The sequence below is a fragment of the Penicillium cataractarum genome (assembly GCF_028827025.1).
Source record: "Penicillium cataractarum strain IBT 29864 chromosome Unknown utg000004l, whole genome shotgun sequence".
Classification (NCBI taxonomy): domain Eukaryota; kingdom Fungi; phylum Ascomycota; class Eurotiomycetes; order Eurotiales; family Aspergillaceae; genus Penicillium; species Penicillium cataractarum.
The window spans coordinates 1,024,662-1,042,103 of record NW_026622740.1 but is presented as its reverse complement, the minus strand read 5'-3'; the positions used below and the strand labels follow the sequence as shown (position 1 = coordinate 1,042,103).

The following is a 17,442-nucleotide window of genomic DNA, read 5'->3' as shown; positions in this document are numbered from 1 at the left end:
TTACTCTCTAAATACTGGACTACGGGAATGCGCTCGTGCACTCATGCAGGGATTCGCCAGGTCATAAATATCTTGCTGCGAAAATGTATTGCTCGAATAAGCTGTTTGAAGGAGGAGTCTCAGTGCACGACAAGATGGCATCAGGGATTAGGCATGATAGAAATTGAAGCAATTAAAGTATTGTCAACAAATAATCCTCCCTACATACACTCCTTCAATGCAGTTCAAGCATTTTGCCGAGGTCGAAGCCTAGAGTCGTGGGTAAAACACCAGTCATTCATAGCCAATGTCGCAACATAAAAGAACGCCTGTCTCAAGCTAACTATTCCTTGGGAGGCATCGTAGGTCTCGTTGTGATAGATAACTGGGGAATATTCGAGGCCTATTCCATCTGGGCACGAGACTTGGCGTAGGAAAACCGTCTGGTTGTAATTGGAGAGGTATCCATATTTGAGGTCCTCCTCCTTCATGAAACGTGCGAGGTGCCCTGGAAATGCTGTTAATCGAACCTGAAGATTTGAAGGAGCAATATAGATAGATAGGCGTACCAATTCCACGCCTGTGAAGATGTCTACGGTCAACAAGCGATCCTGCGCGTCTACATGCAGATACCATACATCGGTACTGAATATGATTCACCGTCCTCGCGAGCTACTCGAGCAACCACATTCTCGCCCGCGGAAGTTGTGGCTTTCAAGATATTCAGTCAAAAACGCTCGAAAGTCACGCCTCAACTGCTCGGATACAAAGAAGATAAGCAGGACTCGAAAGGCCATGTACCAGAAGGTTTCATCATCTACCTTGCATGGCAGATCGTTCCTGGTCTTCTCCTTGGCGATTATTCAGGGGCGAAGGCCTTTTGGAACTTAGAGGCAGGCGAGCGAGAGGAAATCCGGGCAGCCTTCAACGATTCGTTCTTGTAAGTAGGCTACTTTTACTGGAGGTTTCGACATGGAAGCTCATCTCGAGACAATCAGGAAAATTCGGCAGATGGGTATTTCACCATTTCCTGGACCCAAGAAGCTCGTCTGGGATGCTGAGAAGAAAGTCGTGTATGTGCCAGTACCTTTGTTTAGAAGATGCTATCACTAATACATACAGCTACTTCTTTGGTTTCCGAGACTGGACCCCCGTTAGTGGCGAGCAAGCTAAGGCCTGGGACTCGAGATGGCTTTGCGGCTGGGATCTTGTCAAATTGCCTAGAGATGGAGTGGGCTTGGATTGGGATGGAAACACCGAGGGAGGGAAGCTTTGACATGCCAGCTTGGAGCCCGTTGGCTGCTTCGAGAACTCAGGAACTTGTTTCATACTCATGAGCGAACTATGACAGGATGATTGACATGGTATGCTACGAATGACCAAGCAAATTGACAAGGGCAAGAATCCTTCCCCTGCCATTTCTAGTGATCAAAACTAGTTCCTTGAATGTTGCCAAGGTTGTAACCGCGCCCAGAATACCTACGTCCTTCCCCTACTAATCACAAGTTGAGGTGGAAGATAAGCGCCAATTGCTCAAACCCAATTTTCTAAGGCAGAAAGTCCGGCAGAATTCACATAACCTACAGAAGATAGAAGAAAAGAGAAACGACAAGAGAAACGACAAGGAAGGGGATAGTCAAATCGATACTACAGTAACAGCGTCGCCCTGGCCTAAAGAAGAAGGCATCAGGGTAAAGGCGGCTATGAAAGCGGTCGATAAGCTGACCAATTATGGGTTTTGAGCAACTGGCGTTTATCGTCCGCCGCACACAAGTTTAGCAGTACAAAACTGTTCAGAACAGATCCAGTTGAGAAGCCACACTATGCAAGCCTCCAATCATGTATCCCGTAATCAATAGAAAGCAATATGTGCATTAATGCATATTTTAATCAGTGTATCGTCATGGGTAAGCGATCCACATTGATTCCATTTCATCGTATACACATGGAACACTCAGCAGAGTGTAGTCCGAACCACGTCAAGTCCCAAGAAATCGAAAATACCAACAAACTCGAGGGACAACAAGACCGTAACATACAAGCGCCATACCATAGCAGATACCCCGGCAGAAAGAAAAAGAAAATCAAAATGTGAAATCAAAATAACGCCGGTCGGAGCTTTCCGTATACCCAGCTGCCGACCTTGATGCAATGCGCCCAGTCGTGTATCATACGCTTCAAATCATGAAAAGTAACATAAAAATTTGGGGGGGGGAACAAATTAGAAGTGGGGGGAGTTCAAAAGATGACAAGATCCGTGGCATTGTCTGCGACGACTATTTTGACGACGTTATAGTAACATGATCAAAGCTAATCGCCGAATAACACAAATGACGGTTCTCAAATCTGAAAGAACGTGGCCCCGAAAAAGGTGGACGCATAGAGGTAGTCCTAGGGTAAAAGGAAAGAAAGAAAGAAACCACTGGGCGAGAAGGCTAGAAAAAGAGCAATGTAGGCTGGGAAGCGAGTGACGGTGAGCAAAACACATCTAGCCTCGAAACGAAGGAACACGCGCAGCCCATCAAATCAGATAGACGTCTCATGTTTCTTGTTTCCGCTCCTTTTCAAGACCATCCCTTTCCCATTCGTCCAGAAGGCGGGAAACCTTCCGGAAAGATACTGGTTTTGTAAGGAAGAAATCCACGCCGGAAGCCAAAGCCTCGGATTCATCGCGCGAACTGCTCAGTCCAGTCAGAGCGATGATAATTGCCGGCCTGCGGCCATCGCTCTCTCGCTCCAGTGCGCGGATTGCACGGGTTGCTTCAAACCCGTTCATAACCGGCATCGACATATCCATGAAAATGATATCAAAGCCAGTCGACATCCGCTCGACTGCCTCCACAGCTAGCTTGCCATTCTCTGCCGCAACAAGTTCGGAAAGATGACGCTTCTTCATGAACGTCATCATAAGATTGAGATTGATGCGGTTGTCATCCACCACGAGGACCTGTGTCGGGCGCTTTGTCTCAATGGCCCCTTCGCCGAGTGGTCGAGGGAGAGGGGCGGCAGCGATAACTTCTGGTGGTGCGGAAATGACCGACGGGGCGTCAGGAGGAAGCTCGCCCAGAGATGTCGGGCCAGTACCGATTGTCTTCTCAGGCCCAATATCCGGGAGAGAGTCGTCAATAGGGCAGGGGCTGGTCGGAGAGGGAAGGCTAGAAGTCATTGGTGGAGGTCGAATGACGAGATCCATAGAATCCATGGGATCTTTCGCCACGCACGCAGGCGTGACAACCGCAGATCGAGAGTTTCGCAGGCACTTCAAGACGCTGCGAGCCAGTTTGTGGGGACCGCACGGGCGTCTGATGATGTCCACGGAGGAAGCAAGAGGCAACCACTCAGACTGCGCCATGCTGTAATCCACGGGTTTGGAGCAAAGGATCAGAAGAGAAGGAAGGGTTGCAGAAAGCTCAACTTTTCGCAAGTCTTGGAGATCAATCTCTCGTATGATCAAGATGTCCAATGGTAGCGAACAAGGCCAGGCAACGACCTCAATACCAAACCATTCAGTAAGATACTTGGTGATTCCACCCGACGTTTCATTCTGGTCGAGGTTCTCAGGGTCGATGCCCCAAATGGCAGCCCGTTTCCCAGGGTAACCTTCCCGAAGCGTAAGCGTTTGGGTCAGGATTTCGCGCTGTTGGACGTTATAGGTATGCGGCTCAACTGGTGGACTCTCTTCACCGACCGGTCGTGCCAAGGGTAAGGTTACGCGGACAATTGTACCTTCACCGGGGCGACTGCGAATGCGGATGTGGCCGTTCAGCGCCCTGACAAGGCTGCGTACAATAGAAAGGCCCAACCCTGTGCCGACAGCAAGAGAATCTTCCTGGGCAAATGGCGTGTACAGCTTGCCGCGCAGGAATTCCTCCGAAATGCCTCTTCCGGTATCTGACACTGTCAGAGTGACCATGTCTTCTAGGCCCTGTCGGCGGGAACGACCCTCGGAATGACTGACAGCCTCTAGGGTCAGACAGACTCGGCCTTCTTCGGTATACTTCATCGCGTTGCCGAATATATTCATGATGATTCGACGTAAAGCACCTGGCTGAGTGCGGTATACCCAGTCCTGGTGTTGAACATCAATCGACACGTCAACATTATTGCGAGCGCCCGCATGTTTCGTGATATTGTGAGAGAGTAGAACTGGCAGGTCGGCAGACGCGGTAGAGCTTTGACCATATGCATGACCGAGACAGATTCCCTCCACAACTTCTTCGGCCAGGATGGCAAGATCCGTATCCACGTACGAGTCCAGATGAGATGCGAGCTTGTCGTTCCCTTTGAAATCAAGGGGGGATTCCTTCCTCCGTTTCAAAGAGCGCCAAGTTCGCTCCAGAGAGACTACCTTGCTGAAATCCAGAACTTGATTCATTGTATCGAGGAGTGTTCTGCCACAAGCATTGACTGTTTCGAGAAGAGAGTCTTGGAATTCGTTGAGATGGGTGCCATTCAAGAACTCAGCTGCCGCAAGGATACCATGAAGTGGACTTCGGAGCTCGTGACTAGAAAACAATTCAGTACAGATTCAACAATAAGGGCATGACGGAGAGAAGTCAACTTACGAGATACTGCCGATAAAGTCACCCTTCTGTCGATCGGCAATAAGAGATTCCACGCGGCTATACTCAGCCATAACCGACGAGCCGAAGCCAAGGACGGAGCTTAGCTCAACGGAAGAAGAGAACACTTGGGTTTCGAGAGTCGTATAGCAAAAGCAACCAGCGAACCACTGTGAGCTTACTGCATTCCACAGGGGTACAAACATGATCTGCGTAGCGCCCGGGAAGTACTGATTGAGCCAAGAATTCTCCACAGCCTTCTTCTTCTTGCCCAGCGGCTTTGTGACATCGATAGCCGGAGCACCAGGGGGCGAACGATTGGTAGACGGTGTTCCCCCATCGCGAGGCTTCTGATCATCATCATCGGATGTTGAGATCATGCCATCACGATGGAAAGACCACAACTTGCCTCTTGGATATCGCCGAAGGATCAAGCTAAGGAATGACCGATCCAGATTTGCCGCTGGAGACGTAACCGCCGATCCGGCTCGAGGCGAGAAAGGATCTTCGTTGGTAGACATGGATAGAATCGTTGCAGGGCCACCCGTATCACTACCAGAGCAGTCACTTCCACCATCCCCATCCATGAAGTTGTTGTTGGTGGCTTCATAGAAGATAACACCACCATCGTTATCCAAATCGAGACTTTCACGAAGGAGGTTCGCTGCACGACGGAAGCACCACGAATTACCATGCGAATCGTCAGGGGGCAGTCGATTGCGGCTACTGCTAGTGAGCCACTCCGGGAGCGAACTAGCCGCGCCAGAAGTTCCCGTATTCTCTTTCGAGAACGACGCGCCCGAAACACCGGAACTCATGGATCGGGCATCGCTGCTGAGAGATCGGTCATTCGGTGGGCTATGCGATACCTCGTGGGAAGGCCGGTCAGAATTGTGACTCCCACGAGATCCCCCGGACATGCTGATACGATTATTTGTGGACGCTGGCGTTACAGAATGCGGAGGACAACTATCTGCGCGGGATGAATCGACACTGTCGATGAAGCTCGAGCTTCCTTCAACGAAAAAGCTCAGCCCTTTGGAAAGGCGTGCCGCTCGTCGGCCTTCGGACGCCTGTCGACAAATTTTCATATAATCCATCACCAATGTCGACAGCGATCCGAGGGTATCCTTTTCCAACGATGTCAAGCCATTTCGGGGATTTTTGTCCATCACGAAAAAGCATCCCAAATTGATGTTATTGTCCGTCGTCAACGGCGTTCCCGCGAAGAATCGAAAATTCGGGTCGGTTGCAACAAAAGGTAGCTGGCTATAACGGTCGTGTTCCGCCAGGTTATTGACTATAAGATGTTCGTAATGGGGGTTTTCGCGATCAGATGGGGGTAAAGCAGCAGTTTCCTATAAAATTGTAATGTTAAGTCAGCGGTCAATGGAATTCAAGGGCTTCCGAAGGGTGGGGGCGCTCTAGAAAGATCAGCGCATCACCGAATCCCTGATACTCACCTGGCATAAGCTCCATGCCCTGCGACTTCCGGTTGATCCAATCCAAAGGTTATCCTTGTGGTCATGTACATTTTTATCATTTAAATTGACCGATTTCGTAGCCTCCGCAAGAATATACTGGCGGTCTCGATCAAGAACGACAATAAAAGCGCGCTCTGCGTTCAAACGCAGTGCCGCAAGTTGCGCAAATGAAGTCAAGGTATTGTTGGTCGAACCCAGCACGAGCGCTTCTGGGCCTACCGCAGTGGATGGGCGCGAGGTGGCACTACTGCTGCCTTGTGTCGAGCCATCGCCAGCAGCCGGGGTGCTCGGGGTCCCTGCAGAGCCAGAGGACGGTAAATCTTCACCCGGGGGCAGCCAAGAGGGAATCAAGCCGGAGGGGCCAGCAGGCTGATAATAGCGGTAAAGTTCTCTCACCCTGCGATCCGCTTTGTGCGCAACACTCTGATGTGTCCTAGAGGGCTCCATGGTGTACCGTTAACCCCGGAGAAGTCAGGATACAATTGCACATCCTTGGACCCGGGGTCCCTGAGTACCGGACAGGAGCGGGGGCTATCACAACTCCGATTATTCGCGTTTGTGTGTGCGCAAGGCCGAAGTCGCAACGACAAGAAGGTGTTGGGTTGAAAGCAAAGATGAAGATTCGCGAGGCAACGTCGTGGGCGACTGTTGGAAAGTTTGTTAGCCGACAAAGTGCGCCGGGCACGAATGGGCCAGCCCTTGAGCGGTGGCCAACGACGATCGAATGCTAAAAAGGGAGTTGTTGGAACAGGAAAAAAAAAGTGGACAAGCCCAGACGATATACCCCCACCAGCACCATGTGACACGAGATTCTCATAAATAGCAGCGGCAGCGCTGAGAGACTAGAACCAAGGGAAACCCAGAGAAGGGGGTTGTTTCGGCCACAAGCACGCGGCAAACAGGATCTCAAGAAGTGTCAGGTGGAGACAGGACTGACCATGGCAGCGACCAGCAAGGGGAGAAATAGTCCAGATGAGATGATTTGTGAGAGGGGGCCACTTTGCAATGTGACTCGATCGGTTGTATATCCTTTCTCCACCGCTCCCATCAGCTAGAGGCTCCCTGCCCTGGAAGCGGGGCATCGATTGCCCAGAAAGGGCATATGTGGGAGCATCAGCGTTGGACCCTGGCCGCGCGGCGCCATTGGAGGGGGAGGAGGCGATCCATAGCCCGAGCGTAGAAGCTGTGAAGGGGCAGTGGAATGGCGATGCATTGATAGTGGACTGGCAGTGGACGACGAGGTGGAAGGCACAGCAGGGAAGCGTGGGTTGGGGTGGAGTGGCGATGAGAATCAAATGCGAATCACATTGGAGATCTTGGCCTCAGGCCATCGATCGGTCTGATCCCCCAGGCACGACTTTCCACATTTTCCCAGTTTGATACTGGAGGTGGACCAACATCGACTCCTCCTTGAAATGGTGTATCCAGTCATGAACGACCTGGGCGTTGTGGCTGATATTTCCCCTCGATAGAGGCGTGAAGGCTAAATCCCAGCCACGCGGTAAAGAGGCGCTCATGCACTACTCGAACTATTTCCGCCTGCTTCGAGAGTAGTATGACGATTCTCCATCTCGCTGACAGACCAGTTCAAAGGTCATAGGCGTCATTGAGAGGTCAGGATGCTTCATCCCACAGCTTCAACGTCGATTTCCATTCGCGGGACGGCGCTTGTGGCGCATGTCAGTCGTGACGCGGTGGCGGTGGCAACATCCACCACTTTAGGATACATCGGGACAGGTACCGCAGCTACGAACGCAAAGGCGATCCTCCCCACTTGTGGATAATGGAACGGGGAAAGGGCTCATGAATGATGAAAGTATATAACATTAGGGCTTCGCTTAGTGGTTCATCATTGAAAGTCTTTTTTTGGATTCGTCAAATGACGGAAGGCCCGCCAAATGACCGCTGTATACAGAGACAACACTTGCCGCCTGACTACGAGTTATGTCCCGTCACGGCACCCCAGATATACGCCACCCAACCCCCAAGTATCAAGAGCAGCAGGGCTCCGAAACATCCGACGGACACGCGCCGGGTACGCTGGGCATGCGCCACGAGGCTGCGCTCCTTAAGACCCTGAATGATCTCGGCACCGGATGTCAAGCGCTTGTGTCGCGTCCATTGCAACATGCCCAGGTTGTTCGTCAAAAATGAGCCGATCAGAATTGCGGAGCCGACGACAACGGAGGCGGCTGCGAGGAAGAGGTAGACCTGGACCACACGACGATACGAGTTGTCATCTGCATCCTGCAACGCGCCAGTGATGATGCGAATGATAATGTTCATGCTACGCCATGTGTCAGTGATGAGGTTTCTCGCAGATAGCAGACGTTAGAACCTGACTTACGCATTGTTCATGGTGACCTTGAGCGAGTAAGCAGATCCAAAGACAGACTGGTGCCAAAGAGTCGTTCGGATACTGTCGATAATGGATGTCGGGCCCATAGACACGGCGATCGCGTATATACCAAAGGATGCACCAGTGCCCGCTCTGGACGGCGCGAAATTGAGCAGGACCATACTCAAAAACATACCCAATCCGCAGGTAAACACTAATACGAATCAGTATGTCTAGTCGCAAGGTTTAGCAGAGAAAATGCATGTCCACTTACAGACAGAAGCACGGTGTCCGAGAACATCAATAAAGACACCCAGACAAGGAACGAGGAAGAACCCTGGATAATGAATTAGTTTCGGCTCGGATTGCAATCACAGTCTGTTCCGACATACCAGCATATTGAGACAAAGAACTGTACCATCCAGCTTGGATCGAGCCGACGTCAAATCGCTGCTCTGCCAACTCAGTCGCATTCTGACTGAAAGTCGAAGCAGTGCTAGTCTGGAACAACGAGAAAGCCAACACTGCCCAGAACATCCAAGGTAGCTGGAAGACCTTCTGGAGCTCGAACTTCTTGTTTTTCTCGGTCAACTGCTCGTTGGTTGCAGTGTCGCGACGTCCATTATAATGTTTGTTGCAATACCGACTGAAGAACCAGAACACGGCCGTGGCGGCATTGGTGAACAGGTTCATGAACACGGCAGTCCAGAAGACCCAAGCGAAGTTTCCAGTTTTCTACAACATATTAGCCTCGAGATTTGAGATTCTCGGGTTGCAGATGCAATCAACTCACCTTTGCGATCACGTTGGCCGTGGATTTACCGACAAAGCCGCCAATCTAATCAAATATCAGCCGGAGGTCCTCGCATTCCAGATCGCCAATGTGTCACCAGACCTTTCCGATAGCCAATTCAAATCCAAGAGTCGACGCAAACCCATTACTAGGCGCGAACCAGGATGAAAACATCTTGTACTGTGCGATCTGCGTGGCGATATCTCCAAGCGCCAGAATCACTCGTCCTCCAATCATGAAATTAAAAGAGCGCACAGTCGTGGCTGCAGCAACAAGAATCGATCCGATCGTATACACAATATTTCCATACACGATCATTTCTTCGACCATGATTAGCCCTGGAACTTCTGAGGTCATGGAAGTGAATCTTACCAGCACCACCAACCCTATCAGTCACCAAACCACTCGGAATCAGCAAAACAGTTGCCATGAAATCCTCGCTTGCTTCCAAAAGCGAGAATTGCACATTGTTAATATGCATCTGCTTCTTGATCGTGCTCTTCATAGCGCCCGTCACGCCAGAACTCCAATGCGATCCAAAGCTGATACAAGAAATCAACAGTACAGCAAAGAGCTTCGCCGCCAACGGGGGTGCCTTCTTGCCATCATCGGATTGAGTGACCGACCCCTTATCCGAGACAATCGCTGAATTCTGGTCCTCATCCACGGCAGGAGTCGACACCACATCCATCACCGACTTGGAAACCATCTCTTTATCTGCCATCACGTCTAGCCGTGAAAATCTTGTCCACAAATTGGCAGGAGAAAAAAAGGGAGCAGAGGGTTCAAAGACAAAAATAATCAGCCCGCCATCACTACTTATACAAGAGTCTTACCAGTAAGACCCCAACGCAAGCCAAGAAAAATTCCAGCAAGGGAGAAAATAGCTCAAGTGGATCGTAAGATCAGATAACGGCCATCGTCCGACAACCTTAAATTGGAGCAAGACATCACACTCTTCCAATAAAACACGTAAGAGCTCCAACGCCCACAGCTCACCGGTCTCGGCATAGCGGAGTTTTCGATCTGATTAGATGGTTGGGCCGGCGCATTAACCTAATCTGCGCAAGGATTAGCACCTTAGGCTTAGTTGGAGGGACCGGTATAATGTCGGAGAAATCCATGGGCCGTGCCAAGAAAACTTATCATGAGAACATAACGGGATTGCTCGCGCGTTACGAAAATATTCCCGGTCTTGGCTGTGGCCGAGAATGTCTACAAGGTCCGAAATGTTTTCAGTAGTGGATTTAAGCTGCGCAGGCCACATGGCAATAGCGGCTCCGCAGAGTCCGCACAGTATGCGCGTGCGGCAGCTTAGGCATCCGATCTGATATCTCTGAAGATGCGGGTCAAGCAACTGAAACAGCGCCGGGGGATTCTGAACTTTTCCAAAAGTGGTGCGCGTCAATGACATCCACATTCCTCGCTGGCAGTAGTTACAGTTATTCAAGATACTGTAGTTGGTAAGAAATGGATAGTAGGAAATTTGTTAATCATCCCTCATGATAGGTCTTGTATAAATGCGGTTCATGCCAAAAATCTTAAGAAAATCAACCATGTAAATCAAAAACGTTCCATCAGCCTCTTGCGCACAGTCCACATGCGTGCCCGCTTGCCGTAGATGTACATCGGGATTGTCATCAAGAGACAGAATAGCTGGATACCACCAATGGCCAGGTACACAGTCCGTGAACCATCGGACTGGAGCCAACTGACGATGAAGAGGGAGAAGATAAGGCCGTGGAGGACATCTGAAACACATGTTAGAAATGGCACCGAGGAGGGAACCGAGGGGGGTGATACATACTCTTACTGAAATTCAGAGTAACGAGAGCCTCTCCAGCATACTGGCGATAGCTGTCGACACAGAATGTGATGGCGGTAGTACTGCCTAGACAGCAACCAAACGAAATGAGTCCAAAGAAGATCGTAGGCACGATCCATGCATCCATTAGCTGTGCACTCCAGCCAAAGCCCATCAATCCGATAGTCGTAGAGAGCGCGATAGGAATTGCCATGATCAAACGGAACTCGGGCTCGTAGATACCGCCATTACGGCGTGTCATGAATCGCACGACGATATCCGACACCTTGCCTGCCACGGCCGTGCCGAGCAGGCCACCAATAAACGGCGAGATATAGATCAAACCAGTCTGAAGTGCGGTGAAACCGTAGTGGTCGGAGCTTTCGTAGATCACTGCAACGGACTCGGAAAGCACAATCAACCAGCCGACTGACAAAGCATACACGACGGATGACCAGAGCACGGCGGGATAAGCGAATAGGATGAAAGGTCGCATAGCAACCTTGACCCACTTATCCTGGGCAATACGGCCATTCCACACGTTCAGCAATTGGGAATAGGGAATCTTAGGGCGATCGCGAAGCCTGTTGGTATACTGCTGGGTGGCCGGCAGTTGCATCCCCGGTGAGTGAGATTCGCTACGTGAAGGTGACGGGGCCGCTCGCCATGCAGCTTCGATCTCCCCTGGGCTTTGGGGTGCCACGAACGCTGAGGCAGGTGGCTGAAGAAAACCATCGCTCCGCTCGGCGGCTCGGGTAGATGGTTCGGTAACAATATTGTCATCGACGACGGGACCTAAAACATTTCCGGGGATTGTAGGGTCTTCCATCGGTTGATGGGCCTCCTTCTCGTTACCTGCTTCGTCCGTAAAGGTGAAATGAGCATGCTTCTCCTTTCTTGGAGTTGGTGGCACATCAGCCGCAGGTTCCACCTTGGCCTCGGTAGACTCATTGGGAAGCTCAAGATGTGGGCGACGACCACGGAAACCATGTGAGACAAGGCCAGACACGGTTCTACCCATGTGAGGGCGCTTGTGGTGCTTGCGTGGCCGAGGGGTGCGATCCCAGAAAGTTTCTGGGACAAAGAAAAACAACAGGAAGAAACATGCACCGACAATCATCGAAACAATCCAGAATACCCAGCGCCAGCCTAAACTGCCAATCACGGCGGCGCTAGCTAATGGAACCAAGTTCTTTCCACCGAGGAGCAAAAGGGTATAGACACCAACCCGGTATGCACGCTCGTGCAGGAAATAGATCTCTGCAATCGTGGCAGAAGGAAGACACTCCACCGGACTGACGGCGATTCCTTGGAAGATACGAGCCACGACCAGGCTTGGATAATTGGGTGAAAGGGCACACCAGACGCCAGACACAATGAAAAGAACGGCGCCCAACAGATAGACGGGCCGCTTGCCGAACAGAATGGCCGTTGGGGACATGATGACGGATCCAATGCCAAGACCCATCATATACAGACCGGTAGTGTATGCCACCTTCTGCTTGGTCACATCGTAGGATTTGGCCACGTCGTCGAAACCAGCCGCCAGGATCGTGGTCATACCTCCTCCCATCAAACAATAAAAGCCCAAGGAGAACAGTGCCGCGTCTCGCTGCCACACAGGCCAATTGAGCGGGTCGTTCACCGAGTCGTCCGGCTGTGGTTCAAGGACTATCTGTCCATCTGCCGTTCGTTTCTTCTGGGGAGCGACAGACCGAGAGGAAGATCGGGAAGGGGGAGCGGAGGAGTGAATTGATGAGGTTGATGTTCGTCGGGGCTGATGCCTCATTCCCAGAGGCTCATTGCGATTAGAAGACAGCAGAAGAATCGTTCCTATGTTGTGATAAAGGGTCAAAGGTCAGCAATGATTCCTCGGGCTGGATTTAGAGATGATCCACTGATAGACTTTTGCTTACCAGGTACTTCGTCCGTCTGTTTATCACTTAGAATTCCCAAAGTCGACCTTGCTCGGTAGGTTTCTTCCTCATTGTCGTCATCGTCATTGGATCTTCCGCCAAAGAAACGTCTCCATCGAGGGGCGCTTTCTCGGGGCACCGGATTCCTTCCTTTGTTTTCAGCCATGGTAGAAGGCATCGATTCCTCCGAGGACTCCATTTCCGAAGACCCCCAGAACAAGTGTATGCGATGTATGTAGTGATGAAAGTAGGTGCGCAACTGTGATAAGAACATGATTAGTCCGAGTTTATTCTCATATCTGGACTGTTCATCTGAGCTCTATCACAAAAGGACAGAAGCTGTTATAAGGACAAAACTCACGTCTATCCCCAATCAACGCCAGCTAATGCACGGATCCAAACCACACAGATAATCCTCGATAAGCTCCGAAAGGAACCACCAGAATGCAAAGGGAATGCCGCCCAAAATTCAAATCGAGGCCCGTAATTTCGGGATCTCGGATTCTCTTCAATAAGCTGACCAGGTAAGGGGCAGGGTTGTGTCTGAAGGGGGGGGAAGGGGGGGGGGGGGGCAAATCAGCGCATGCGGTAGAACCCAAGCAATGGCAACTGACTGGCACCCGTCGCAGGCATAGCTCGTGTGGGGACTAAGTCAAGGGAAAAGAAAAAGGGGGCAAACAGCCACGGCGGTGTTTATATGAGGAAAGAAAGGAGGGAAGTCATCAATAAGGATGAGACGTTCCAAAAGTCACGGGCGAAACCAAAAAAGAAAGTCGCGGATCGTCTCCATGTGGCTGCGGGGATCCAATAGGCGGTGAGCCTCGCAAATCAACTCATTCCTTTCCCCTTTCGTCTCTTCAACGGTCGCGGAGAATCCCTGCAGGAAGTTCGACAATTCTGGTTCACGCAAGATCTCTCTCTCTCTCTATCAATTCTATGGCTATTCTTCTATCAATGGGAAGAATATCTGTCTCTTCAACTCTTGCCTCTCCTATCCTCCTTCCCCTCCCATCCTAAGCCACAGCCCCCAGATTACACGGTTTGACCGGTCGCATCTCCACCGATCCACACTCTCGGAGTCCGATGGTTATGCTGCTTGTGCACGTTTTCAGCCAACCCGACCCTCTCCAAGCACAATGGCGTCGGTGTATGTCTTACTGGTCCAGTCACGAGAAAGTGTTCACGCGGCGATCCATGTTATTTGCGCAACAGACGCAAGATAACGGGCGATCGCACATCCCAAATGGCCCCAAGATCTACTCAATACTCACCCCTCAGCACTGCCCAGCAAAAGAAAGCTCCAGCGGGGCCTCATCATCTGCACTCGGCCCATTCCTGAAACGACAAGCCAAGCCATAATTATGCCATCCCCAGATTCCGGTTGGGTACACACTCGAATGTCGGAACCGCCTCGCGACGCCATGGCCGTGCTTGGTCTTCGTACTGTGGTCTCACCGGGCTTGATTGTCGGGCTTTGAGCTGTCTGATGCTGTTCAGATGATTGCTTTCGAGTCCTCTCAGCTGACTCGTCCGGTGCAGGTTGCCGTCATCATGCATTCTCCCGTCGCGGGGAGCGGTCGCGGTCAAAACTAAAGATCCACTAGCATCGGAGATTGTTGGCTATTGCTCCGCGCCATGTGCTTGAACCCGGTTTATGGCGTCACCTTTGGTTCTTATTTCTGTGTAGATCTACCCGCGCAACTCCGTAGATATGTGCTATACCGAACAACGGTCACAGTTGAGTTCAAGCCTGCCAGCGCTACAACTCCTGGGGCTGTGAACAACCTTGATACTAATTCAATATCACATGATACTCCCCCTCCCCCCGCGGTGTAACTACTCAACGCCCTCGATCAAATTCTGAGATTGGGTTGCAAGCCCGTACAAGGGTCGAGGAAGAGCCGCCGCTGTTGCCGCCGTTGGGCAAGGATACCGATCGGCGAACTACCGGCTTTAGTATATACCTCATGCATTAAGCTTTGATTTGAAACATGACCAGCTCCTCTCGGAACCCTATTATCCTATCCAAAAACCCCCTAAAAAGACAACCTTGGTTCTCGGTCCTCATAATCACAACGGGAGACCTCTCCAACCAGAAATCCTAACTAGCCAGTCACTGTAGCCTAATAGGCTGACTCGAGTAGCAACGACGCGAAAAAGGAGTTCCTAGTGAAGCAGTGGATTTTGACGTTGTCCGATATGTACGACTTAGAAGCGTTCCAGAGCCGTGTGATAAAATAGTATACGTTCCTTCTAAATTAATTTCCAGGCCCTATGCTATTCATGTATATACATCCAAGTTCTTCAACCAAAATAATGCCGCACGACAGGAGAATGCGTTGTGTTCCCATATGCCGAGCCACCGTATGTCAAATACCCAGCATCAACAGGATCAGATTGAGCAATAACGTCATTTCGATCCCCAAATATAAAAACAGTCTGCATGCCCATGACCATATGTTGAAGGACATGGCAATGGAACATCCACACGCCGGCATCAGTCACTCTAACCCGCCAGGCGCGCCACCCAGAAGGCGCGAGAGGCTTCGTTTTCTCGCGGTACCGGTATAGCATGGAAGTATCGCGTTGCATAGGGCGAGAAGACTTTAATCGCTCTTCGTTTGCGGTAGCGTTGTATTCTCCATCTCCTCCACCGATGTCGTAGAAGTGTCTGCCGTGCGCATGGAATGGATGAGCATCTAGACCTCCGTTCGTGAATGTTCCTTGGTTTTGCCAGACGATTTCAAGGACTTCTCCTATCTGAGCAGGGAATGTCCGTGTAATATTGTCGAATCCATGGCCCCGGCTAATTGCTCTTTGGTATACTTCATCCGTATTAAGCTTCCCCGTGTAGATATCAACCAGGTATGGCGACTGTGGGAAGCTTTGGACCCAGTCATATCCATTCTGCAGCCAAATAACATGGTCACTAACATTCTGGTGCACGTCGATTATTATTCTGCGGGTCACTTCATTCAGAGTAGGAAAGGCGTGGTCTGGGTGCAGAGATTCTAGCTTGTAATCAAGCCACCCTTGGACTGTCTTCGCTGTAGGAAGGGGCGGGGACGAAGGAACAGTCGTTAGATCTGCCGGTGTCCCGCCTGAATAATGCAAAACGGCATAGTTTGTCAGGGTCTTAGGTCTCTCTAGTGTGGTGATTTGGATGTAGAATTGCCGTTTCCCAGCTTTCTTCAACGCCGCCTCCGACTTGGCCTTGAGGAGTACGCTGTATCTCTGGCCACTGCCGATCTGCAAGAAACTGGTGTTGAGCGGTTTGGTATAATGCCCGTCTGCTTCGATAATCGACACGTCGTGACTCTCGATGGAAAGCGAAACGAATGACAGAGCAGTAGCCCCGATAAACCTTAAGCGATATGACAAGCCCGGTTCAATGCAGATCGAGGCCAACTGGCATGAGCCTGTGCTGTTGGTTGCCTGGCGGCTTTTTCCATTTACAAGGATGGCGCCGGTCTCTCCACTCCATGTGAAGTTAGTGGAAGTCAATCCATCGATAATCTTTTTGTCAGTCTCGTTGAAGAAGTCAGATAGTATAATCGTACGCTCTTCATGGTAATGAAACGGTGGGTCATCCTTCGAATCCACAATCAGGGGGCCCTTTGCAGTGACCGCCTGGAAGCCGACATGGGAATGGTAGAAGTAGGTCCCTGCTGTACCAATTTCGGGTTTGACTTCGTAGTCGAAAAAGTGGCCCGCAGGAATCGGCCATTGGCTAGCCGCTGGGGTACCATCAGAGAAAGGGGCAGTAAACGCGGTAAGGCCGTGCCAGTGCTATCAATTGCTATCAGTGAGAAGTTTTCAATCGATCATTTTTTTTGCTAATTTACTATTGTGGTGTTGTCATCCTTCATGTCATTATAGACACGAATCCAACTCACTTGGCCCTCCTTCAAACGCAATTCGGGCCCGGGGGAGGTTCCGTTGACAAGGACTGAATATCTAGTGTTGCATGCTTCCGTGTAGTTCTGGGCAGTTACTCGGAGGATATGATCCGGCTGGAAAGAGTCATCATCGTGAACAACGGAACCGCCGATTGCTGTTGCCAAGCTCAGTAATAAAGCTAGGCTTTTCTGTACACGATACATGTTGTAACAATGGAGGTTGCTCCAAGTCACTAGATCGTCGATGAAGTGGATGTCAATTGAGAAGGGGGAAACAATATTTATTATAACCAAGATCAGCAGCTCTACGTGATTCATCTCACCAATTCTCCCAACACGTTTTCCATTCCATATTTGGGGATACGGGGCGCTGTTTGTTGTGATTGGAGCCACCTGTAGATCTTTCCAAGATTTATCTTGTTATTGTCTTGGCATCCCTTGGCTGGGCATATCACTCCAACACAGGTCATAAAAAGGTGTCAGTGACGTTTGTTCTTGTACTTTAAAGAGTACATGCCATTGAACCTAACTATATTTCTCGACGTAGCATAAATATGAAGGCGAATATTCTATATCGTTTGTCCATGATGATATCGATGACGACGGTTGATCAGACCCTGAAAACCATCATGGTGGCTGACGGGAGGCCTGATCAGCGCAAAGGTCC

General features: G+C 50.6%; 5 protein-coding genes across 5 annotated transcripts; 1 reads left to right on the top strand and 4 right to left on the bottom strand.

Annotated features, from left to right (window-relative positions):
* Window positions 1–602: 602 nt before the first annotated feature.
* On the top strand, window positions 603–1,255 carry N7496_004914 (uncharacterized protein; the record flags this gene model as incomplete). The annotated part of the gene is made up of 3 exons (XM_056697843.1): window positions 603–919; window positions 978–1,052; window positions 1,102–1,255. 3 exons carry the CDS (start codon window positions 603–605, stop codon window positions 1,253–1,255), a joined length of 546 nt encoding a protein of 181 aa, XP_056556368.1.
* Window positions 1,256–2,518: 1,263 nt separating this feature from the next.
* N7496_004913 (uncharacterized protein) lies at window positions 2,519–6,472 on the bottom strand (the record flags this gene model as incomplete). Its single annotated transcript, XM_056697842.1, has 3 exons — window positions 2,519–4,484; window positions 4,545–5,899; window positions 6,005–6,472. 3 exons carry the CDS (start codon window positions 6,470–6,472, stop codon window positions 2,519–2,521), a joined length of 3,789 nt encoding a protein of 1,262 aa, XP_056556367.1.
* Window positions 6,473–7,960: 1,488 nt separating this feature from the next.
* N7496_004912 (putative MFS transporter) lies at window positions 7,961–9,880 on the bottom strand (the record flags this gene model as incomplete). Its single annotated transcript, XM_056697841.1, has 7 exons — window positions 7,961–8,312; window positions 8,373–8,577; window positions 8,638–8,700; window positions 8,756–9,098; window positions 9,157–9,201; window positions 9,259–9,476; window positions 9,529–9,880. 7 exons carry the CDS (start codon window positions 9,878–9,880, stop codon window positions 7,961–7,963), a joined length of 1,578 nt encoding a protein of 525 aa, XP_056556366.1.
* An 839-nt stretch (window positions 9,881–10,719) lies between these two features.
* Window positions 10,720–13,042, bottom strand: N7496_004911 (putative MFS transporter; the record flags this gene model as incomplete). Its single annotated transcript, XM_056697840.1, has 3 exons — window positions 10,720–10,907; window positions 10,964–12,793; window positions 12,877–13,042. The coding sequence occupies 3 exons, from the start codon at window positions 13,040–13,042 to the stop codon at window positions 10,720–10,722; spliced, it is 2,184 nt and encodes a 727-aa protein (XP_056556365.1).
* Window positions 13,043–15,180: 2,138 nt separating this feature from the next.
* On the bottom strand, window positions 15,181–16,979 carry N7496_004910 (uncharacterized protein; the record flags this gene model as incomplete). The annotated part of the gene is made up of 2 exons (XM_056697839.1): window positions 15,181–16,665; window positions 16,722–16,979. The coding sequence occupies 2 exons, from the start codon at window positions 16,977–16,979 to the stop codon at window positions 15,181–15,183; spliced, it is 1,743 nt and encodes a 580-aa protein (XP_056556364.1).
* Window positions 16,980–17,442: the final 463 nt, after the last annotated feature.